The sequence below is a fragment of the Schistosoma mansoni genome, chromosome 4, assembly GCF_000237925.1.
Source record: "Schistosoma mansoni strain Puerto Rico chromosome 4, complete genome".
NCBI lineage: Eukaryota > Metazoa > Platyhelminthes > Trematoda > Strigeidida > Schistosomatidae > Schistosoma > Schistosoma mansoni.
In genome coordinates this window covers 2,920,650-2,947,881 of record NC_031498.1, presented here as the reverse complement: position 1 = coordinate 2,947,881, position 27,232 = coordinate 2,920,650, and the positions used below count along the sequence as shown (strand labels likewise).

The 27,232-nt window shown below is 35.7% G+C and overlaps 1 protein-coding gene across 1 annotated transcript in view; it reads right to left on the bottom strand.

Moving 5' to 3' along the window:
- Positions 1-27,232, bottom strand: part of Smp_150050 (putative gtpase-activating protein gyp2) — a gene marked incomplete at its 5' end in the record, with an annotated part of 66,408 nt that overhangs the window by 21,127 nt on the left and 18,049 nt on the right. The window contains 11 exons of the mRNA XM_018796546.1: positions 6,765-6,840; positions 7,930-8,062; positions 8,107-8,248; positions 12,837-13,079; positions 16,825-17,082; positions 17,912-18,168; positions 18,202-18,406; positions 19,636-19,866; positions 21,399-21,734; positions 24,055-24,115; positions 25,563-25,932. Of these exons, the coding sequence (XP_018651677.1) occupies positions 6,765-6,840; positions 7,930-8,062; positions 8,107-8,248; positions 12,837-13,079; positions 16,825-17,082; positions 17,912-18,168; positions 18,202-18,406; positions 19,636-19,866; positions 21,399-21,734; positions 24,055-24,115; positions 25,563-25,932 (2,312 nt within the window). The remainder of the gene's footprint in view (positions 1-6,764; positions 6,841-7,929; positions 8,063-8,106; positions 8,249-12,836; positions 13,080-16,824; positions 17,083-17,911; positions 18,169-18,201; positions 18,407-19,635; positions 19,867-21,398; positions 21,735-24,054; positions 24,116-25,562; positions 25,933-27,232) is intronic.

Below are 27,232 nucleotides of genomic sequence, written 5' to 3'. Positions count from 1 at the left end.
TCCTGTTCCTGTCATCTAGATATTTCAACAAGTTATCTAATTTTGTTTCTTTTTAATACAGTGTTTCAACAAAACCAATCAATAAGATTTATAATATTGATGTCTACACACACACACATACACAAATGACTCTAAATGTATTGTGAACAAAAGTCAGTCTCAAAAAAATCATGAAAATAGTTGAAGAATCACGACCGCCAGATGACGCTAAGACTGCCCGAACTGGAGAAACCGTTTACAGTGACAACAGACGCAAGTGACCATGGTATAGGTGCCGTTTTAAGTCAGTCTAATAGAGTGGTGGAATACGCAAGTCGCGTTCTCACGCCTGCGGAACAGAAGTATTCAACGATCGAAAAGGAGTGTTTAGCGATTGTGTGGGCAGTAGACAAGTGGAGACCATATCTGTTAGGTAGACGATTTCACATCGAGACTGACCATAAACCTCTGCAGTGGCTACAAACAGCACGAGACCCACGTGGGAAGTTGGCGCGATGGATGATACGTCTGCAGGAGTATGACTTCAGTATCGGGCATGTTCCAGGGAAGGAAAATGTAATGGCGGACTACCTGTCAAGACCAGACATGGAAGCCGAGCTTCCATTGACAGCATACGCAGTGAACAGTATAGAGGGAGACCCACTAGAACTCGTCCGGCAACAGAAATCTGATCCTAAACTTCGAGAGGTAATCAGAGTGATAAGAGAGGGGGCAGATGTTGACAAACGAGCAATGGACAAGGAGGTAATAATGTTGCTTCGGCAAAAGGAAAGACTGAAAGTGAACACATATGGAGCTCTGGTCTGGCAGGATGATGACAAAAATTGGGTGGCTGTGATCCCGAAAGACTGGCGGCGTAAGATGATACACGAATGCCATCAGGTAGCGCACACAGGTATCGCAAGAACGACAGATTTACTACGGCAAAGTGCATACTGGCCAGGCATGAGAGACGATGTGGCCCAATATGTGTTGACGTGCCAGCAGTGCCAATTAATGAAAAGCGATAGATACATGCAACCGCCATTGCAGTCGGTCCCAGTAACCGCAGTCGGTGATCTATGGTCGGTAGATGTGATGGGACCATTTCCACAGACGGATAGCGGCAACCGATACTTACTAGTAATGACGGAACATGCTACACGATGGGTCGACGCTGTACCGATTGCCGACCAGCGGGCGAAAACAGTGACCGAAGTAATAATCCGGCACATTGTAGCGGGTCATGGAGTACCGAAGATGATACTAACCGACCAGGGTCCCTGTTTTGAAAGTGACGAGTTTAAGGCCCGTTTAAAGCAGTTCGGCATCAAGAGGATACGAACTACACCGTATCACCCTCAGACGAACGGGCTTACGGAAAGAAACAACCGGACATTAAAGGAATGGTTAGCATCTAAAGGAGGGAATTGGGAGAAAGAGTTACCACTAATTTTGCTGGCGCATCGTGCCTCCATCCAAGGAACAACCAAGAAATCACCTTTCCTACTTATGTATGGTAGACAGCCACGACTTCCAATGCATAGTAAAACGTGGCCACAGCAGCAGAAGTGGACAGCAACAAGATTAAGGAAAGAGAGGACGGAGGCAATAAAGAACGTGAAAAAGAAACAAATATCAGACATCAAGAAGGCGGAACAGCAGAGAAGAGCGTGGAAGCCTTTTAGAGTGGGGGACCTGGTAAAGTGTAGAGAACGGAGAGCTAACACTGAAGGAGGACCAGGGTCAGGAAAGCTGATCCCGAAATGGGAGGGACCGTACATTATCACGGAGAGACGCGGCCCAGTTTACACGATCCGGAGAGAAGACAAGCAGAAGCGTGTAAATGCCAGTCAACTACAGAGATGGTTTCAAGAACATCATGAGCACGAGTCACGAACAGCACCAAAGGAGACAATGGTACGCCGATCAGAAAGATTGCGAGAACAGCTTATTAAAAGGGGGGACGAGTGTGGTGTGAGCTACTGATATCAACATAAGTAGTATATATGGTGAGTAAGGAATAGAATATCTGACAGCAGAAGATTGAGAAGATCAAGAAGAGAAGAACAGAAATAAAAAGCAATTTGTGTGAAAATCCAGGAACAATGAAGCCTGAGGCAATTGAAGAACATTTTGCAAATAGTGTATCATAGCATGGTTTTTGTATTTTACCAAGTAACGTTGTAATTTGTGCTAAATACATAGTTGGTTGTCCTCACCTGTGTTCTCATTCACAACAATACTATTACTAATGATTATGCGAAAAGTATTCATTCGATTAATGATTATGTTAAAAATATTCATCTTATTTACAACTGTGTTACACGTAACTTCTGTGTACCAATTCAAAGGTACTTATCGATTTAGGAATCATATTATCAACATTAATTGGTGTGTTACTTCTCATTCATATAGTTATATTGGCAAAAAGGTATCCTACGGATAAATAATAAATTACAGTCGTACAGTCTTGAAATTCAGGTACGTCAATCAGAAGAGAAGCATAGTTACAAGAGGATATCGGTCGAAGAAATCAGCACACTACCCAATGGTCACACACTCTTTAAGAAGAGGAGGTGATGTGCGCCTATCCCAACACCTTTAGTTGAATCTCAGAAAGACCTATTTTCAGGAGAGGACGATAATGTAACAGGATAAAAAAATTACATTTTTAATTCATTGTAATTTTCGTTCAACATTACTTTCAGTTGGATATGATGATTACTCAGTGTAATACTTCTTTTATTTTCAGCGTGATATTTTGTCCAATATACTAGTGAAATATTTTAGCGTGATATTTGTTCAAGACAATATTTTTTGTATTAATTCAGTGTGATACTCGTAGCTTGAGTTTTTGTAGTAATTCTGTGTATTCCTACTATATCCGATCATTGATAACTAATCATCAAGTATGAGTGTATTCATATACCATTTCGATATATATGCAAGATCAAATAAATCCATATCACTAGTCTTTATACATTTGTAGTGACGCTACTAACAAGAATGTTTATAAGTAGTACGTGACAGAACATGACGTCGAAATTGCAACACTTGTCAGATGGAGTGAACAGTTTCAGTGTATCGAAAGGATGATGTTGGTAGAACGCTTGAAGATCAGATGAGAAGACAGTTCAGATAACAGAACACACCGAAAGATGAAAATGGATGATTGAAGGCTAAGTACATGTATTATGTAAATACTTTGTAACTTCTCACGAAAAACACATTCCCCCCGACCGTTGTCGTGTTTTATACCCTCACAATGCATCATCTGATTGGGGTTTTCAGTGCCAAGCACAAGTCAGTTGACCATATAGCAGATATAACATCCTCTCTTATCAACTGAAGAGTGGACAGTGGATGCTCCTAAAATCTTAGGAATCGAACCCAAGAGCTTACGGTCAGTAAATTCAAATCTAAACCATTTGTGCATTTTCTTACAAAACCATCTCCATTAGACCTAAGTTTTATTCTATAACACTTTTAAGAGCCTTTTAGTTGGAATTCTTAAAGCGAAGAGTCATTTTGGTAAATTTTCACCAAATAAAGCTAGGTAATTGATAGCATAACCTGCACAAATTTAAAAAAAGGTTTAAACAGAGAAGCCCCATTGTTTTAGTTCAGTGGTTAATTACTGTTCATTGTAATATGACACAAATTGTTTACTAAATGTACAACAGAGCTAAATAAGACAAGTCATTATAGGAACAACTAGGCTATTTGGATACCTCAAGTACTAACACCAGCTTAAAAGATTTATATTTAGGGAAAATAAAAGTTAGGACAATAAAATGTATGGTAAATATAAGAATACTAACTTGGAAAATAAACTGTGGTCGACTATCAACAACCACTTTTCGACTTTGGGCGACCCTACCATGTTCAACATAGTACTGCTGCCAAATCAATGCTAGATCGACTGACTGATAAAAAAATTAAAAGTATATAAATAAAGGAATCGTGTACAAAAGAAAAAAAATTATAGTTAGTAGAAGCTGAATTGACAGGATAATTGCCTTTAAAACGACTTGATATCACGTGAATAATCATTGAGAACAAAAATGTACTGCGAAAGTCTTATTGTTTGAATTGAAGGCTAAATAGCAGTACACAGAAATGACTACTTTCCGTGCACACCGACCCGGTTAAAGAGCCAGACAACAACTTTATTTTGTTCTCTCAATTTCGTAAACAAAACTCTTGTTGAGAGAAGACAGTGAATAAAACTTCCCTATGAGTGTGTATATACGCGTGGTCCCACGCGAGTATTTTAAGAGGGAGAGCGGACTAACACCATTATCACCTATACCAAGGCACTTAAGGTAATAGAAAAGATCAGGCATAGAAGATACGATTAAAGAAAAGAATATAGATTAGGAGAATGAAAAAAAAAATATGATAATTTAGAAACTTAGGATTCAAGGGAAGACAAAGAGTGAATGTATCTGGCCAGTGCAAACAATTCAGGGCTATATCACTTAGAGTATCTGTTAGGTCGGCTTACAATAAACTCTAGAGAGGCTCATAAAGAGCCCAACCAATCAGCGATTAGTTAGAAGCTATGCTACTAAAAATGCTACTAAAATAACAAGGTCCTGATTGGCTGTTAACATACTGCTACTATGGAATCTCAAGGTCTTTTAATTACTATAAAACCCCTGTTTTTCTGTACATAAATGAACCTTGTAGTAAAGTGCTTCTCTGATACTCGTGTCTTCTCTCCGGTCTTTCAAGTCGCTGAGTAGTGCTAGCCTAGGGTTATCTGAATAGCTAGGATCCGAATGAAGCGTTCAACCGTACAAGACATATCAGTGGCGACGGGGAAAAACTACAAGACATATCAGTATCCAACCACTACTAGTTACGGTAATCGCAGGGACTGAACCGGGTAGTCTGCACCTACCTACGCCAATCAGTCTAACAGTCAGTGTCTTCATGGACTGATGTCATATCTCGGTTTGACTGGTTCTAGACTTCTTTCGACCTACTCCTATATCACTCATCATCGCGCGTCAAAATAACTCATAGGTAGGGATAACTAATACATGTTCTGGCCATCAAAGTTCATAAGACTTAATTATCTTATCAATCGGTTTGTAATCCTTACAAATTGCTATGTGTATAACTTTGGAATCACCAACTTGATGATCAAAAAAATACTCGTCCTTTAGCTGGCGGACAGATATCTTATCTACGCTGTAAATGGTGCAAATTGGTAAACACTAATCGAGCTCTCTGAACTCGTGCTGAGACCTCATCAGACACCAACTTACCAAAGATTATGAGACTTACGAGACAAGTCAATTTATCGACATGCTCAACTGCTTCATTTCTTATCATTAGCTCAGTTTGCCATAAGTTCCAACTAAATCAAAAGTGTTCGAGTACAGAGCCTATACGAGGTTTATTTATCTCTTTTGTACATCTTTCAGCGATAGACACTACCATAAAACCAGTCAATATACGGAATCGAACGCCGCCCTAAGACCAATAAATAAAACTATGCTTGGGAGATGTCTGTTTCAGGACCTAACAAAGGCAGAATATTTGGTATGGCATCGCTGTTATGCTGGTCGTCTGAAAGAAACACCTTACTGCCGTCACACCTCTGTACAGTCAGAAGTATGACTTCGCCTTCGGACCTTGGGTTTGCTGCTTTTAGTCTTACCGCTCTTCAACCGACCTGTCTGGCATGGTAGGATCTTGAGGAACGATTGTTCCAACCAGTATAGCTCGATTGGTTCATCACGATAGGCAAGCCCGACTACCACGTCAAGGTAGCAGCAACGGTCGGGTCCCTAGTGCTGTTAGGCGTATAAGAACGGTAATCACCACCTAATTTTCTGCACCACGGAAGGATATTTCTTTTTGGAGGATCCATAAAGGAAACTGAAAAAGAAGTGGTCGTACCAAGATGGGAGTGTAACTGCAGAGTTCGAGAGATAACTGCTTGAGATTGATCACACTTAGCTTTCCTGTGAATTTTTTGGTGTTAGCTTTGTATGTCAAAAGGTATTACTGCCGGAGGCGGAAACTCGTAAGATAAGGTGAGGTGTGACATTTTTATGGTCGACTATTTCTAACTCCTTTCTTCCGTTGTGAGGTAGAACCCCTGTAGATGTTGTTTGTCTGAGCGAAACATCTTAACGATGTTAAACTCAAGTACAGTCAGCAACAAGGTTTTGCTCTCGGACTATGAGTTCGCTACCTTTAGTCTTACCGTTCCCCAACCGACCTGCCTGGCACGCTAATAATAATTATTCCAGCTAATATAGCTGGACTATATCACAGCGATAGGCAAGAGCAACCAGTATGTTGAGGTAGTAACCATGGTTGGGGAAACTATATTCAGAAGTGAAATAACTTTTCACCTGAGATAGTGGCATAAATGAGCGTTAATTCTTGGTCCCGAAACCGGAGCTTATTATTAGGTTATAGATCTCACTGAAGTTATTTTGTGACTTGTACTCTGTGATATAAAGGCCTGAAAGAAATGGCTAAACGCACAAAGTTTCATTGTGACGATGGAAAATTAAAACTACAGTGCTGTTGATGCAATATTTTTTATAGTTAAACTTCATAGGAAGTTCTGAAAATAACTAGTAGAAAAGACCTACTGACTTAGTAGTAGACACAAGTAATATTTTAATACTAGACACTTTAGGCCAGTTCAAATAGCGGATAATGTATTCATCAACCACAAACTATTATAAACAAGAAATTACCTAATTGAGGTAATAACTATGAAATTATTTTAATGGATTAGAAATACAGCTTACTTCTTCCCAAGATTCGGTTCCTTTAAGCGTACACAAAACTGTTCGATTTTCCATTGTTGTTAAACTCATTATACACCTATAGAATTGAGAGAAGATGATTGGTGACTTTGGAAGCTGTCTATGAAGTATACAAATTATTGAAAATCAACTCCAAAGTATGATCTGTTTCACCAATGCTCCTCTCATTGTTGAGGGAGGAGTATGACATATGATCCATAAGTTACGTGAGAGTAGTGAGATATTATATTAGAAATTAAAGTATTTGTTTAGATATGACAACTGAAGGTGCTACTAATTATTTTGGATACGTGAATTTCAACCAGTAAGTTGTGTGTTCTAATCACCCACCAAGCTCAACAGAATTTTACTAGACTGCAAAATGCTACACAGATCTAACAAAGCATGAGTAAAAGCCAATAAAATCAAGCCGAAAACTTATATTTCAGAGTGCATATTTACGTCGGTTAAACGCTCGACTTCAAAACATTCAAATTCAGATATTTTATACGTCCCTTAATGATATATAGAACTCAGTGAGCAGAACACTTAGCTTTCGATGATTTCGTCATTTTACGTTCTACTCTATAAACTACAGAATGAACAGAAAAAATGTATCATAATAACTTCACATACACAATCTAGTTCACAGACAGGTGCACCAACCTGAATGGGTTATGTTGAGACGGTGGTTACTAGTCCCAAATCAGCTCACTGAACACAGCCTCGTTTAACTAACCCTAAGGATATGTTGTACTTCTACACCAATTTTCTCAATACTTATCTGCATTTATTGATACGGTTCATATTAGAGCGTTTTCCGAATGAAAGATTTGTGCTAATTACAAAGATGTTTTCGATGCTAATCAACAATAGAGTACACACACTAACCACGTAAGGAGAACATCAGAAACTATAGTGACTCACTGATAGATTAGCATATATAAAACTAAAAAATCTTATATGTTCTGTCCACGAAACCATTGACAATTATGAAAAAATAACCTAACATTTTCAAGTTTGAACTAAACAAGAGTACTACTTTGAAAAAAAAACATGTCTCATATATACGAAGTCAGACAACAAGAGAAAAGTGTAAATCCTGAGTATCATAGATAGCAACTTTCATGCATAAGAAACAACGTATTTCAAATTTGTGAAAACCAACCTTTCATATTTATCAACTCCTCTTGGACTCCAAGAAACTAATCGAGCTCCATTTTTTAGTTTCAAGATGTCTCGATTTATTTGTAGATGAGGAAAGAGAATAGACCTGTTTACGTTTTCTTTGAGTGAGAATTCTGTGTTTGAAAACACAATAAAAAAACAAAATAATTGAGCTTACTGATTTCATGGTCGACTTCAGATCCTTTTAACATACAATCATTATCAAGTTCAATCCTTAAAAAACCACGGGTAATAAAGTCAACTTCTTGGGCGATTGCTATCTTCTTGGGGCGGTCGTCATGATGTGAAAGAGAAAAACTCTAAATAGGAGAAACAGAAACAAATATATTTAGTGTGAGATACATATGAGCTAACAAGAAATGTTTTTGAAGTTAGTAGTGGGGAGTTAACAGTGGATAGCTGAGAGAACTCACTAAAAATCTTAAGTAATTAAGCGGTCGTCGAGTCTTACAGTAATCGTTTATAGAAAACCGATTTTAGTTTACCAGTGAGGAGTACGTACTAAACCTAAACCAAACGTTTATCGAATTATTTAACAACCATGCTCTGGAATAATATCGTGACTTAATGCAACCCATACAAACCACTGGTAAGTCACTAAAATACTGACTAGATGGACTCCCGAAGTGAGTACAGTAGTAAACAATGTAAGTCAATGAGCTGATTAACTAGTTTCTGACATTAAAAAGCAAATCAAACTTTACAGAAGAATCACTTGATATATATATATATATATATCATTACGAAATCCAGTAGCTAAAACAACCGGTTTGGGTTTCATACTACATACGACACAAACAGAGGAGTTTATTAGTACTTTAACTGGGCAGTCACATACCAACCTAGACGTGCAAATATCACCAGAGAGTGGAAGATGAGGCAGATGCTATTACATTTACCAAACTGACAGTTAGTTTCTTATGATTATACTTTGGAAACGTCAGTAACTAAATAGTTTATACAGACATAAGATGGGCAGAACTTACCAAAATATACAGTTTTTCGGTTGTTGAAATGGCAATCTTATCTTCAGAAGAACCTACACATCCTCCAGTAGTACAAATGTGACCTTTTACTGATAGAACAACGGACGTTATTGGTAAGGAGTAGGATTATTCATGATTAGCACCAGTCCTTACTAGAGTTAGATTTAATGTGACAAAGTGTTATTGTTAACAGGTGTACCATCCATCCAAATACGTATTTGAAAAAGTTACAGAAACTAAAAGTTGAGCATACATTTTATAATAAAACAAAAAGAAATGATACAACTGACTTTCTTGGAGCACTACTTGGTCAGATAGTATACTTTAACTACCACACACCAGATAGGTATGCGCCACATAAATCATTCGATTTGTGTGAGGGCTAGAATATTGCCCGGGGGCAAAACTGAAGCAGGTTACGTGGACACACTACTGCCATTTGAATGGCATATATAATATTACCGAGAAAAATGCTATCAGACTCGCCACCCGATGGCCCTTCAGGGAAACTGACAAGAAAGAGCTTACGTGTATAGTAATAAAGAGCTCGAACGGCCATGATTTTGAAAACAATTACATCAATTATACAACAGGAATTTCATCTCACTGTGTAAACATTTATACTGTTTTACAGGGCCCCCTACCACAAATTTTATGTGTATTCAAAGACTGATTGTCGATAGTTTAACATTTTACAGTCAGAATTGAAGGAGTAGAACAGCCTCTGAGTTGTCAGACGCAACTGCAACCGATAATTTGTCATTGTTTTTGTTGAGGATGTGAAATCCTCATATGCAACTTATGAGAAAGAAGACTGACACCGACTCAATATGGATGTAAGGTTGAATTCCAACGTTATCACATTACTTAGAGAATTTTCAGTGAGTTGTTCACTATGATTTGCACTTAGTGCAAATTTTCAAGTCCGTATATTGTAAACGTTATAATCGATAACCAGTTAGCTTAAATTTACGCGTAATTATTACAGAATCTCCGTCAGAAAAGCTTCTATATAGAAACTTAGCCTTTCGCTCTAGTAAGTAGGACAGGGAAGAAAATATTAATAGTCACATTCAACGTGTTGACGTTGGAGTTGGACAGTAGCATCTTCGTGCACAAACGTACCAACTCTACAACATCAAAGTTGGTCGCTTTCAAGCAAGCGGGCGAGACTATAATTTATGGACAGTCAGTATAGAGTAGAAATATAGTATACAAAACCAAAGAATTATAGTGGATACATTTCTTTTACATGGTCCGGAAACTTGCCAAGGTTAGAAAGAGGTTCAAATGTTCTAAAATCGTAATGCATACGGTAGAGGAACTCATCGATATGACTCCATAGTGGTCGGTCTCTGGAGCCATGATAAGGTCGCATAAACTCTCAGCCTCGACCACATAGCTTCAATATTGTTTGTGTGCACTCCAGTTGTTTAAGCTTGTCATTTTTATTACGCATATATCCCTACAATACCTATATCACTGAACAGCCGAAGCTTCAGTAAAATCTGCGAATATTCCAGCCAATGTTACTGGTGTTTTTATAATATAGTTCGCGGTCACCATTGTAATTTGCCTTAGTCTCAATCTGGATCGAGCGAAAAAAGTTTCTATTATAGCAGACGTGTTCCTAAGGACACCTAAGGACAACATGACGGTAGTCTGCACAAGGTCTACAAGTCATTTGATGACAGAAATTACAAATAAGGGAACTCCTTAATAGTCTCATTTATCGTAGCCACTCAATCGTCACATCTCCTCTAAAATCCTTTGTGAATTGATCGCACATGAGTATCAGGTACTGAAATTGGCGCAGTGACCTAGGAATCCCTCAAACGCTTCTGATTGCCTCGTCCATAAATTATAGCCTCACCGCCTAATTCATATTTGATTTCAACAGTAAGAACAGCTACTTATTTTTTCTACTCATCGGGATATTACAAATATATTTTTTATTTATAAAACCTAGTAGTTTGTTGGGTGTTGGCGGTTGGTAAAATGATTACTTACGCTGAATACGAGAAGCAAATTCAAAGACAGATGCCGCAAATTTGTTGTAATGTATTATTTGAATTGGCAAAAAAAGCCGCTAAATGTTTGTAGATAGCTACAAAACTAATTTAGGACTCCTTAGTACAAAGGGATTAAGATATCGAGTCACTTAAAACCAGAGATCAACCAATCTCATAAGAATGCAGATGAACCGATGAAATTGCGTAGTAGATGAAATGCTGTCATTTGAATAATTGCCACACACTAGACATATTCACATGTAAAGCAGAAACAGGTACATCATGAAACAGTTGGTCCTACGTTTGAAAAGTCGTTTGTCCTTGAACAAAACTTCAATGTATGATGATTTTATGAAGAGTTTGCATATGTAATGCATTCGAAACCTTGAGCCATCAACTTCTAGCTTCAATAATCAGATTGTTTAATCTCACTATTGTGTTATTGTTGATTGATGTCTATTTCTCTCATTATCTAGTGTTAGTGCGTTCTATGTCCTTCATGAGTCATCGGCTATCTTTTATCCCTCTTTTCTCTTCCGGAAAGTTTCACATATTGCTCCTCACAATTCCCCAGAACTGAAAACATCTTGAGGACAAATAAAAATCTCCCAATGTTCAAACGTTACACATAAACCGATTGATATCTTAGCTCTCTCTTCTCGATGTTAGTTGTTAAATTACTAATAAGATAATTTAAAAAAAGTTGTTGAGTCAATCAGAATCATACATTTTATTACCTCCTGAGGAACATGGGCTCAGGAGTAAGCACTCAATCTCGACTAACTTAATGACTGAGAAAAGGTCACTGACAGTAGTTTGAAGAGTTAAATATGAGGATACGACTGGTGTTCTAATTTGACAATTAGCGGCCAGTAGTACCTTCTATATTTGAAACCTTCTTACGCCCGATAGAAATCAGAAGTCAGACTAGAAGAGGTAGGAAAGATATATTTGATATGTTATCAATATATCGAGGAACGTTTATTCTAAGCTGATTAGTGAAACGTAGGAGCTGTGTCCCACGCCGAGTTGAAGCGTGATCTGGTACGGATGCATGACTGAAAGCCTTCAGTTAAACAAGTCCACTTAAACAACGTGGTCAGCATCCAGTGTCGAACACTTAATGAGCTATTGATTTTGGGGAATTATTTACAGCTACAAATAAATTCCCAAAAGAAGTAATTCTGTAAGTCCTCGACATAGATGATAACTGCATTCGCTTTACTGGACACGCCCTAGTTGAAGGAGCTCCGTCATCCATCCGCACAAGAACACGAAAGGATACCCCGTGCTATTTACTCCCTGCAACTACCAGTAATCTTGGACCAAACGTTTCTCAGCATGTCAACAACCTTCCAGATATATCTTACAATTCATTTGTCCTTGACTTCTGATCCAAATGGGTTGGTATCCTTCGGTTATAAACGCATTACAGACAAAAAAAGTTGTCAATCCCTAATTATCGGTGGTATTTTTAAGCTCAAGTTAAAGGTTCTTCTGTTTTTGTGATATCCATAGATTTTAGCAAAGCACTCGATAAGGCTTCTCACGTGCATGAATATAGAAGCTCTCGAACTTTGAAATGGCAGGTGCCATAAAAATGTGGACAAAATGCTAAACACAGGGTGGGTGGGAAGACTGGATATTATCTGAATGGAAGCTGACTAAAATTTATGTAGCCCGATGAATCATATTAGGTCCTATACTTTTCATCTTTACGTATTTAACTACTTAAGTTGTCGATACGGCTATTCTCTTATGATATCAAATTCTGGAGGACGACATGTGATGAGGCTGATCATCTTCATTTGCGTGCTAAAACACACAAACTGGTTAAATAGTCCGGAGGTTGGTACCTAGAAATATATACCAGAAAATATGAAACGCACATCGGACGTCAGTATAATATCGAGGGCACATAGCATCTTTGGTGAACTGAAAAAAAGAGACTTGGAATTATCAGTAACGCACGGTAAAAGAAGATAAATTATATAACATGTATCAGACACAGCTGGACCAAGAGGGAGACGGTAATCTTCGTGTGAGTACATGTTTTCAATTCTTTTCTTAAAGCTGTTCACTGGTGGAGCCATGTTCACTTCATCAGGGAGAGCATCCCAACTGAGTGCGACCTTTAACGAGAAAAAGTAGGAGTGTACTTGGGTGTTCGCTCTTTGATATGTAATCCCTCGAGCAGCGAGGCTGTGATGTTCTGGTAATAAGGTCGTAATGGAGTGGATTGGCGTACTTAATATGCTCTGTGTTATTAGCAACACACCTCTTGTTTTCATGTGGCTGAACGAAAATAATGTAAGGCGTTATAAACTGCCCTCATAAGGATTGTATTAGACCTGTCACCTACTTCGTTGTCCGTCTCTGTACGTGGACTAAGATATTTATCATCTCTTTAGAATAGAAGGATCGCAAGGACATTGTAGGCTCCCAGATGGGGCTGTGTGTGTATTTTGAATAGCGTTAGGCACAACTCTGATAAATGTGCCAGGTTGTCTACTGATAATGCAGACAGTAGTGTTTGCCTTGGCTACATTTCCTGCGTAACCTATATCGATGTCTAGTCTCTCTGTGGTTATGAGCCTGAAAAGGCACCATGAGGAAGCAATCAGGTGCGAAGTTCCATGCTCAGTGTAAGTGCTTTTCGCCAAACTAGGCAGAATCTTCATGACATGATATTTCTGCTGATCAAGTTTCAATCCGCTTTCTACTGCCGATTCCTATATTTTTTGGACTTGCTTTTGAAGCTCCAGTGGATTCTTCTCTCTTTTTATGGATCGCCAGACCTTTGAGGCGCTTGTATATATTAGTGCCGCCGAGCTCACTTTATCCAAAAGGTAATGAGCAAAGTTCCCTAAAAGGGGTGGATCTATGATTGTTCTTTGGGAACCCCTTGATATTTGAGCCTTTCAATTCGTATGCACCCTATTCACAGTGATAAGAAGCAATTAATACACCTATGATCGTTTTGAAACAATCAGGGTAATAAGTCAATGAGTGACAGAGTCGAAATGGGGCTTTAGTAGAATGAATAAATTGGTTTATCCAGGAGGTAGAATAGCCCATTAGGGCTCGACATAGCACCAGCCACTTTGGTTTTCTCACTTTTTTCTCGTATTGCTAATTGGTTTGCCGACTTATTTATTTGCTTCTTGAAACGATCGTCTCTAATCACTCAAAACGTCACTCTATTATTTCCCGCATTGAAATCAATCAACTCCCCGCCTTATAACGAGATGGCTGCCGGTATCCAGAAGCTCTACTGCCCTGAGATGAACGCACCAAGATTTTAAAATATGCGATCCTATGAACAACTACCAAATTGACGACAATTAGTGCGGTTGATCGGCTAGACCACTTTCCTCTGAAGATTACCAAACACTCGGAACCACATTGAAATGCGAAGAGATAGACCAGCATTCGTGAGCTCGGGGCAGAGGTATCGAATACGAATTAACATTGGTCTGCTGAGAAGTGAAGATTCATACTGCAATTTATAAGGTGTACTGTATCTAGATCCCGAAGCGGCTTTCTGAATCTGGAGGATTTAGTGGTGCCACAGCCAACGCAAATATAATAGCCTCATCTCCTAAATGAAACACAAATCAGTTTCCCTTCACGTTTATCTCCATGTTTGTTTGTGCTTGAAGCATTTACAGCACATTACGATTAATTATTCGTACCATTATAGAAAACCTAGAGCAGATTTATTACTGACCTCGAAGAACAACATTATCTACTAATTTAATAATATTCTTGTTAATGGATGGAAATGAATGGATGTATATGAGCCTGTACTGATAAACCGCCTACTATTAGGACGTAAGCAACTATTTTGTGGAGATTCATAACCACAATCTGATGAGCACAGTGTTAGCTACTTATTGCAGATTCTGTAAAGGGCATGGAGTCGCGATTGACTATGATCATGTTACGTCTGGCCGATTGTGAACGCTATATTCGCTTCCCTAAGCTAGTTCCGTATCCCCGAGCTAGAACTATACACCGACTTGAAGACCAGAGAAAAGGCACAAAGTGTGAGGGAAGCACTTTACTACAGGGTTCATTTATGTACAGAAAATATAGGGATTTTATAGTAATTTAAGAGTCCTTGAGTTTTACCGAAAATTCTAGAATACTGCTAAACATAATAGCAGTGCGTTAATCAGCCAATCAGGATCTCCACATGTGACTTTTCTATTTCCGTTATTTTAGTAACATAACTTCTAATTAATCGCTGATTGGTTGAAATGCTCCTTGATGACCCATGAGCTTGTCATGTCGCTTGCGAGAAAATTGCAGGGTCATCCCAGATCACCACTACAATAAGATTACGTGCCAGATATCGACTTAGATCACTCGGTAGGCCAAAAACCAGAAGACTGTTAATGGTTCAAATGGGATATATTTGTTAGCGATCTCGTGGTATCGAAATAATACCGAGACATGCCAAAGGTTACAGGCAAAACGGCGGAGCGTAAGCTCATCTGTACAAGCAAATTGAACAAGGGAAGGAAAAATGCGTCTGGTACAGTAAAACAATCACTGGTACAATCGGTTATAATAATTGTTTCCATTACACCAACCGCGTTCTCGTCATAAAAGTAGGCCACTACAATTCCTTGATAGTATTGCTTTTTCAGTCAGTCATACGTGACGTTGACTCGCGCACACGTACATCAACTCGTGTTGCCATTAGCACTGAGGTAAAATTAACGAGGAAAACCTTGAGTAGTAGGATTATTAACAGCATTATCAGAAAGTACTAACCATGGATGTAATTAAGAACAGATGAGTTCATGTAATTGAAAATGTATATAATAATTTTGAAACTCAATAACTAAAAAAGTGAGGAAGTGTGAGTGCATGGACGCCAATACGTCCAATCTCGAGCTATACCACATAACAGCCAGTTATTGGTTCCAATGATCCCTTGGACCCTAAGGAGGTGAGCCGTACCTTCTTGTACTGATTATTTCGACAGCCAATGAATTCATGGACCAACTACATGTCCAGCAAGTGACAAAACAGATGAAAGTGAGCATAAAATATTGTGTACGTTAATGGCAAGGAAGAGAATATTGAACATTTTCACCAAGTCTAATTGAATTCCCAAGGAAATAAAATCAATCTCCTGAGTACATGAAAGATTAAGGCTAACTGAATTCTTATTTAAAAGTATTTCTGAGTGAGATTCGAAAAGTTCATAACATTTACGATATTATTAAAAAAGAAATCAGCAAAGAAAACACTTGTAACAACAAAAGCAGAATGCAACAAATAACAAGGAAATTAATGGAAGTTAATCAGATTATCTGTTGAACAGTTAAAATAAGGAAAACAAAAGAACTGAGATATCGTCACTTACTGTGACAATATAAAGTGGTCATCAAGTATGTTATTAATATTAGTAAAAGAGACAATAATTTTATCTTAGAAAGACTTATTTTTGCCAAATGAGGTTTTTATTTATAAAAAAAATTCAAATCATTTAGAACGATTAATATTACCGGGATGAGAGGAGGGGGAGGGATAGTGATTAAAAAAAACAAGGAAGTCCCAAAATTATACAACGATACTATCTAAAAACAATAGAAATTATAGTTACATAGTGAATAAATTCTTTACCAAAAATATGAGAACAAGACAGAAAAGGACATCTATAAACTTGTACAGAATTAACATCATTGTACGAAAGTGATGAGATGAAATACAATGATAATGAGACTTTAGAATACAGAAGGGAACCAAAGCAATCAAACAGTTGAGGGACATACAATTTTAGCCACAATAAAGCCATTCTCGAAACTTGGAGCATTGTCTTTCAATAGATAGTTCTTTGGAGAAATGGTTGCGTAACAATACCTGTTTCCAGAAAGCTTTCTGGAAATCACATAATTTCAGCCTCCAAAATGACTGAATCATACTTTCAACACTAGGACGTCCGTCGTCATATTCCGTGCTATGCACACTAACATTGTCAGTTGGACTGCTCGAAGTACAATTATTAGATCGTTCAACATTTTGTAATTCTTGTGTGAACAATTCAAGGAATAAACAATTCACAGAATCCAACATTTCTTCTTTATCTTCGTCTACACTTTCTACGATTACTCGTATTGTCTAAAAATATCAGTAATAAAAAAGGAAGCTTGAAATATACATTAGAACATTGTGAATATGAAGATAAAACAAATTAGTAAGACTTAAAACATATTTTTGGGTGAAATTTCATTAGTTCATTATGAGGTATACATATTTTGTCCACAGATCTTATTTTTTACGAAAACCTCGATAAAATAGTGAGTGATTTAAACCTGAGTTTTACCGATTGAATACTGGGTAGATTGCAGATGCCCAATCAAAATATTCTTGCCAATAATTGACTACGACAATTCTCAGTTAGTCACAACGTAGAACCTGGTACGTACGTACATCGTTTTAAAGATTCTATAGTCATAGAATTTGAGAAAATAACCAGAAAGGAAAATAGGTATTCCTTCTATTATTAATTGTTTTTGAATCTTCAATAGAGGAGAGTGTCATCTTCTATAAAAGCGTGCAATCAATCTAACAAACGCGTTGACAAACCAAACAGAAGCACAAAAAAATAACATGGTTTCTCTTTTTTTCATGGATAACTCCAAACCAAACACAACTTTTCACATTCACATAAAAATAATTTACAGTCATAGCTGATATCTTGTAAAAAGCAGTTTCCATATTAACACTTGACACGTACTGATAAAAGTACACACAAGAAATCATTAGACTGTACTTTTCGAAATTATTTTCTTTATGATAAACACATATCGTCACCACACACCAAAAAATAACTTGAACTCCTTGTTTAAAAAAATACATGAGACAATCAAACGCCAACTACATTTCTTATACGTTAGCAAACAAAGTGAACAGTTGAAACTTTGAAAGTCTGAGAATGATCTCTTACCTCTGTTAAACATTGAAACTGATTATAATTCAGTGAAATCTGTTCACTTATATCCCTTGAACTGTATTTATTGCTGATAAAACCTAAAGGATCTGGAATAACAATTGGAATTTCATTGGCTTTTTTATGTGCGATTTCCAAATTATATTCGGAAACATGACTTTTTGAAACTTCAGCATTTTTATTATCAGGTGTTTTCTGTTTTTCTATACACTCCTCAGCAATAATATCAGTACCTATCTCTACTGTGTCGAAATCTGATTTGGAACAGATATGATAACTGTCAATACTTGTATCGCAAGAAAGAGAATTATTACTATCTTTTTTACAACTTTCAATATTGTTGAATGGCAGCATACCACCTAGTATATTCCACTTGGATTCATTTCTTTGTTCAAGTGTAACCCAGTAAGGGGATCGATGTAATAAGAATAATAAACGTAGTTTTGTATTTAGATCATGACCACATATACTTTCCATTAACCAAACAAAACTCTAAACAAATAGAAAAGGGGAAAATGAAAACAAAAAAAAGAAAAGTTAGACATACGTCGCCTGAAAAACAAAGTAATTAAGTGGAAAACTAATATGTTGGATGAATAAGAAATCATCCAAACTACAGGTGCACGTAGCTGTTCAAGAAATGAATTGCATTTCTAAAGGATATATATATATATATATATATATATATATATATATATATAACAACAGAAAAACATGAAATATGTAACCCACAACATAACTGATGAGGCCATAATAAAGTAAGATGAAGAATTCTTTCCAAAAGAAAACACACTGGAACAAATGAAGAATATTTACATTTATCTTTAAATGTTAGAAAACGCTCGGATATTCGTCAGTTTTTTTATCTACGAGGACTGAACAATTACAAAAATGAATTCAACTGTTAGAATGCTAAAATCTCCACAAATCCTCTTCCTGATAATTACAAAAGTGTCAAACGCCAAAAGTCTATAGTCTACACATCACTTTCAAAGTCCATGTTTTATAGCCACGAAGTAATATAGAGAAGACAGTTGTAAAGTAAACAACACCTTTGGTTGGTAAACGCCAACTGAACCTTCTAAATTTATGATCAGATTTCGTCGGATACAAACACATCACAGCTGATGAAACTCCCGAAATAATTGAAGTGGTTAAATGCACCCGACTACCTCACTCACCATCGTTAGTCTGGTCAGTGATGTACACCAGTTCTGAAGCAACATTTTGGATTTGGATGAGGGGTAATGAATCCCAAATATGCATGGATTTTTGCTCAAACAGACTCGATGACTTTGCATTTTATAAACGTACTCTAAGTTGGTAAGTGAACCACTAGGTAAGAAATCAACGCCTGAAAAACTGGAGGGATGAAGCGTCGTTTTTAGGAGGACATTTATGATGGAGTTAAGTAAAAAAGGAAAATGAACGAACACCACTTGTGACAGTTCTTCATAAGCCCTGACCCAACAAATGGTGTCTGATTAGAGAGCTTGATAAGGCCTAGGTAATTTCTTAGTATGATGCTATGATTTACAGAAAATTTTCTACTCAGTTAGCTTTAATACATCCCATTTTCCCAAAAGCTATATTCTAATTAAGTAATCTCAATCTCAACCGTAAAATGACATAAGGCCAAAACTACTACTTAGAGGATAATTCAAATTTGCTGATCACATTTTCGTCAGATAAATTCATATACATTTTTTTAAATTTCTTACCTTAAAGTTAATTAGATTATCTTCATCTTGATCTAACAGATGAAAGCATGGAGAGCCTAAACGTTGAGCTGCAGCACCCCATGGAACTAATCCCTGGAATAGACTATTAAATTGACGTGCGTCAATACGATGAACATCATACGCTGGACGATTTGGATTATTTGTTTCATTATGAGTTTTAGCTGGTGCTATTTGATGGATTCGCTCATATTTCGAAAGAATATAATGATCCTACAAAATAGAATTATCATTAAGATAGTTTTTTTCGAAAAAAAACAGGAAGTATTTTCATATATTTATTTATGATATAAATGCTACAATAATGTAATACGCGTTACTGAAGAAATATGCAAAACGCTGGCATAAAACTAAATCACAATGTATTATTGTCAACTATTAAAAGGCATCATAAATGTCCAAGTGGAATATCACTTAAAGTTAAAACAATTAAAAATTTTATAAGGTGGTTGGAGGTAGTCAACAGAAAACTCCTAAACCTAGGTTTTGTGCTATTTGTCACTTATCAGCGAGATGCACCTATAATCTTGGGAGAATTGATACTATACTCTCTGGTGAATCTGATCCCGTGTCACTCAACTTTACAATCGAATGGAACGAAACCTAGGTCCAGAGGTTTGCTGTAAACTCCTTCCACTTACCGCCTTACATCTTAACATAGTGCACACAATATTAAGCCACCTAGACGAGTGGCCATATTGAAACTTGATTGATAAAATTCGATCTGTACAAAGAAGGATTTGACATACATCACATTGATCACTACCCAACGATCAATCAATTGTAATTTAGAAGTTTATGTTTATCCTCGAAAACGACAATATTATCTTTTCTGAGATAAATTAACTACCTAAAACGAAACTGTGACAAATACATCATAAGATCGAATAATAACCTACGGACTAAAGTAAGAATGTTTCAGTCCAACTGTCTACCGAACGTTACACACTGCATTAAATCTGTTTATTAGCTATAACGTTATTTCTTTAATAATCGCCTTTCGGTATGCCATACCATAATACTCATTACTAACAGGTAGTAGTAGTACTATATAGTAACTAATAGATCACATTTCAATCAACAGAAAATTCACATAGCTATGATCACAATACAATCGAAAAGAAAGAAATACTGACGACAGAATGAAAATCTTCTAACACACAGTTCATCTTTTGGTTTTAAAAATTTAATGATCAATGAAATATTTGATTTATATGCAGACCGACAACAGGGAGACAGGTCCATTTACTGAGCTAGTTGTGCGACAGTTACATAACATCAAGGGAGATAAACAAAATTAGATAAGATAGATTTTTAACTAACTGTTATAAGCATCCAAATAAGTAAATCACTGAAGCGCAAGGATATAACTTAGAACAAACCATTGAGCTTACACAACTGTTAACTGAGAAGTGAAACGTCAATTTTTTTCATTACGTAGGTTGACATATACTTTTATTTTGCAATATGTTTTTAGCATAAGATTCTTGCAGTCGAATTGAGTGTAGTTTCACATCGTGCTCCTCTTTAAAATACCACATTTTCTCAATACTTAGTGCAAATCCCGATGAAATCACAAGGCGATGTAAGTTAGAACATCATTGGAAACTGAGAAGCACTGCACGGTCGTTTCGTCCTAGTATGAGACTCTTCCACAGTGCGCATCCATGATCCTCCACGCAGGAATTATGTACAGTTTGTTAAAAGTTAAAAATTGTTACTATTATTCTCCTGAAGGAACTTACTCTATAACATTCAAAAAGTAAAATCAGATCTCCAGGAAATTCACGACCCAAACTTCTTACAACTTCTTTAGAAGTGTAATCACTAAGTGATTGAATTACTTTAGGTCTATATTGTAAACGCATACGATCGATAAGTTCATTTGTAATATTAAAATTCCTATCAGCTGAAGTTAACAGATTATATATAGATTCATTTGATGTATGATCTTGATGACGTAATTTATTAAAATATGCATTCAATTTAGTTAAAACACTACTGTCATCATTTTGTTCAACAGATTTCTTGATAAACGATGTATGCTGACGAAGTACATCTAAGGCAATTTGGAAAATAACCTAATGAGTGGTAAGAGAAATGAGAAACAATACCATAAAGAATAACAAAATGAACTATAAAGTATACATAAAACAGGAGGGAATACTTTGAAAAGTACTGAATTACTAAGGGTTCTGGTAAACAATACATTAACAGTACAAATGAATATCGACTGTATATTTGCTATAACACAAAACTACTGGACAGAGTGATGTTAACTAGAAAAATCAACGATCTTTTTTCATATTACTTGACCAAATAGTCAAATCCAGTTATTACACTGAATGAAAACAAGGGAATACTTTATTTGATATCAATTGTTAGGAGATAATAACTATATAAGTCCTAATTATTAAGTGTAATACTTACTGATAAATCTAAATGAACTCATTTTCTCTTTGAATCATGTGAAGCCAATATAATATTGATTGTTAACCGATGTCATGTTTGTCTATTCTGCCGATAACGTTGAATTGTAGTCGCAAGTCTAATTGACTTGAGATATTGAATACAATATATTTTGACTTAATAACTGGGTTTTTTTTCATGTCATAAGAATTCTATCACTCTTCGTAAAAAGTTTAATGTTTATGTAATTTGATATTCACTTATTAGTACACATTAGATTCTAGCAGAATTATGATTTCTGAGATTTATTCCAGTCTGTGTATAGACTATAATTTTTTACTCTGGTAAACAAGATCAATTACTATGTAGAGTTTATGGTATTTACCTACTGAGTGAGATATATCGCAAATCAATTAAAGGTAGACTGAATGTCCATTGAATTTCAGCTGAGTGTTAAGAAGACAAAGCTCTACCAACAAGACTTGAAATCCCTGAGCTCTATCGCTGCAAAAGTTGTGGGTTCAAACTGGTAAGAAATAACAGTTCAGTGTTCCCTGATTTGTGATGCTACCTTAACTGAATTCAATCTTTGAAATATAACACCCATTAATTAGACAATTCTCAAAAAAATCTCTTCGTCAAGAATAACCAATCATCAATTCAATTAAGACTAAAATAACCAATATCCAACGACAGGTCATTGAAAGATGAAACAATTTATAATCCCCATTACTCATTTTAACAGTGTACCACTAACACAAAATACCCAACCACTTGTTTGATTTGGAAAAATTACTATTCTCACTTTCATTATCATAACAAGTACCTAATGCAATCTAAAATAATAACTTCAAAGTGCTTACGTTTCGGACTTCATCTCCTCCCACTAGTGAAATTATAGGGACATTAATCACTATGATTACTGAGCGCAATTACTGGAATCGCTTTCCTGAAGTTTTTTTTTTACATTCAAGCTATCTCCGATTAATTTAAATATCCGTCGAAATCAGTAAATCATGAAAAATCCACTTAGCACTTATATGACGGTGAACCTATCAAAGCACTATTTGTTGATTTTCCCATGTGTTATCTGTGTTCGTTCTCTTTCTTGGCTGAAGATGACTACAATTACTCTGTATCGACAACCCTCAATACACTGTTCATGCAACAACAGGATGTCTTACTTCATCTACTAAGAAATAGTTGTTCCTAATCGCTCTCTTACAATGTTATAACTCTTGTTTTAAAGGTTCTACCAAAACAGTTTACGAACCACATCTTTTTAACCTCATATCTCTGTTCTTTAAATGTAAAAATGGTTACTTTATCAACCTGATCATGTTTGCCAATCAGTATGCATTCTGTAATTACTTCTAGAATGTAAATTTATTTACTTAATGGAAACAAATACCTTAATATCAATCGGGGTAGAACTAATAACATGTGGCTTAAGCTCCTGTTACCGCCATAGTAGATTGAATTTCACCATTCTATGATAAAGGCTATTAACATCGTACTTGCAAAACTGAAACATAATTATTTAATCACAAATTCTATTTAACCTTCATCCAGATGAAACGTGAAGACAATAAGTTTTGCAGAGATAAATGCTTACACGTGTAGTTTCCTTATGATGGTTAAAAGTTCAAAACTATTTATCTCTGAACAAAAATATCGATAACAAATGTCCACTGATTCCTGAGTTCACAGGCTGTGCTATTAAAGCATAACAGGTTGGTAGATATCTATAATAAGTAATTGGAACTATTTGCTTCATCAGTTAGCATCTGATGGATAGCAATTCATATTGTATTGGTGGGTAATATTTAGAACTACAGTAACACATGAGAACATAGTATTAAATCCTAGAATATGAAAAAACAAACCTAGAATACTGACATCATTATAAGAAAAGAAAACTAGAGGCTTTGAGCAGATGACAAATACCATTTAACAAATGCTACTGTAGTAAACATTATAGAAATAACTTACACGAGCCCCACCATAAAAGAAAAAATCCAAAACGTATACGGCACAATGAAAGGACATAGTACTAATGAAAGAAAGAATCAATAAAATAGAAGTTGGTCGGAAAAAATAACTAGTATAGAAATAAGAAAAGATACTTAAAACAAAACGTCAAAAATAAGTAATTTTTATTAAAGTTAGATAATGACTAGCAACGAGATCTAGGATATGAGCTCATTCTTATTTGAGACACATCGGTCAAATGTACCTGCATTTCAGCGCTGATACTGAGAAGTCCTAAATATAACTAAACGTGCGTCCAGGATTTTACTACTAACCACTATTTAATTTGAAAAAAAACAACTTATGACTGGACGGTAATGTCAAGACAGTCCTCTCAGTATGCATACATGGCAACAGAGACCAGTCAGTTATAGTTCTGAACACGGCGGGAAGAAAGACAAACAATTAAAAATAGTTATTTACAGGTTACAGTTTGTAATTAAACGATGGATTTCAATTCATAAAAAAGTATAGCTCAAGGTATATTTGGTGCTTATTAGAAATTCAAAAACCATATGAGAACTAGGAACAATCATTATCATGATTGTTATATTTTAACGAATTATAAATGAATGGTAACTGTTAGTAGTTATTTATGGATTATTAATATACATATATTCTTATGGTATAACTATAAAGTAACTATATTATATGGATATTCATATTCCTTTTATTATAAGCTCTCATTTAACCTGTTGACTACTACTATACGATTTACTATTTTTAAGTTATTCCCAATTTATTAGTTACAGCCTCTTAATTGTTATTTTCTATTTTACGGTATTATGCGGTCTGATTTGCTTGTATATAAACTGTGTATGTTTGAAATACATGATCATATAGCAGAGGCTGATATTGGTTTCCTGGACTGAACCGGCTGAGTTAGACGAGAAGCCATTATCTCAGAGGACCAATAAGAAGTCAGAGTTGACTCTGGGCTGCTAGCACCAAGGTTACACAAGTCGTGTTCTAATTGGCGATCTTGTCATATGATATATTGACAGGACATGAGAACATAACAATGACCACATGGTGTTGCTACACTTTCCAAATATATCAGAGAAATGAAAATAATTAGTAGGATAAAATAATTAATTTCATCTCATGAAAGTTTATCATATTGACTAAGGATGGTAATAATAAAAAAGAACTGTTCCAGCCCATTTAGATGGATAATTTTAGCAGAAAGGTTCTCTTTCTATCAACCCCCAGAAAGTGGGAAGCCAATCAAAATAAATATATAAAAGGTGACAGGACAGGTATCTATTTAACAAATAATTAAATTCAAGGTCGGTGGAGCAAGTTGTCAGTTGCACATGGAGAATTTTGAATAGCTCACTTCTGTTTGAAGTTTGTGCTATTGATCTTGTCTAGAGAGATAATGAAAGCTAAGCGAATACTCTACTTCAATCAGAGAATAAAACTTCATCAGAATAATCTAACGTATATTAACTGTAAACGATGCTTACTTTAGAAACAACGTCAAAAACCAACTTAATGGTAGCATACTGATTAACTCTGAGCCTAATGACTGATACATAAATTGATGATTGAAAGATGTTGAAAAACCACCAACCATTGATTCGATATTATATTCAGAAGTGACAATACTTTTCAAACTATCTTGTACTGGAATTTGTAAAACTGATTTTAGTTCAGGAATATATTCAATGACTAAAGCATGAAGTACTTGTTGATCAACACGTACACCAGCAACACGACTATCATAGTAATCAGGTAGTAAACGTTCACAGATTGCTGTCAGTAACCAAAACGATTGTTCTTCTGTACAATACAGTAATAAAACACTGGCTACTATATTCATTGACTGACAGTATCCTGAAAAAATAATTTATAAGAGCTAAAGTATTTTATTTTTCGTATTGTACTAATAATGATAATTTTTAACAAAATCATACTGTGTAATTTATACAGTTAAAAACTTTTTAATAAATCATAAGACAAATACAACATTTTATAAAGGATTGGTTTAAAAATTAAATGCACTTTTAATATTGTATATCAGTTATTTCAAATCATATGAAGTTGAAAAGATAAGTGACTCCGGTTAGATTTATTTAATGAATTACATACAGAAGACGTTTGTTATTGAAGTACATGATCTAGTATTTAGTTGTGTGAAATAGAAGTCTGCATAGATCTCTAAATCACCTACCTTCTTTAGCTATGTAGATATTAAGGTACATTTACCTATTTCTTAAACATCTAATTATGTATACTGACTACATAATATTCTTATATACTTTTAATTAGGGCTAAAAACATAATAAATATGATAAAAGTATGATATGCGAGCATCCTTGAGTTAAACGATGCAAATTAAGATAACTCCTCATAGATTTTGCAAGAAATTCAAAGTGCAGTGATAGATAACTTGCATGTTGTTATTAACTAGATGAAAATTGACAATAATTGATTATTAAAATGGTCAGAATCAATGAAAATATTTACTACAAAACCAAAATGTAAAGTTAAGATGTTGCTTAACCTAAATGACAAAGCATATATGCTCCTAAGGCGGATTGTGCGTCAAAGTGCTTAATGCATAGTCGAGATTGCTTAGTGAAGCTATGATATTCTAACTCTTACTGTCAATCACAACCCTAAGTTTGTAAACAGAAGGGTGGCAAAGCATTGAATTACAACTGATGTCAATTTGTGATGAAAACACCAACCCTAATTTGTAAACCTAACTCAAAACTTCAACCTCATTCTTGATACTTAATCCTAGCCCTTTACGTTATAATCGATGTCATGTGATAATGGAAACTCTATGGAGTGATAACCCTAACACACAACAGTATTCCGACTCCTAATGTGTGAACTTGGCATTTTTCCTCTAATACAAGGAATAATTTGATATGTGAGGGCTAATTATCCAAATTAAAGCTGTTATTTCACTGGTTTTCATTGTTAATTGTTTTATAACTAGGAGGCGTTTCCAAGTTATCAGTAGATTACACTTGTACCATAAATATTGCAAACCTCAAGTGGAGACACCGTTAAAAGTGATTTATATTTTCTCCCATGTATGCCATTTAGTGAAACAGGATATGATCGACTTGAAGTTTGTAAATTCAAAAGGTGATACAGACAAGTCACAGTACGTTATCCAGTA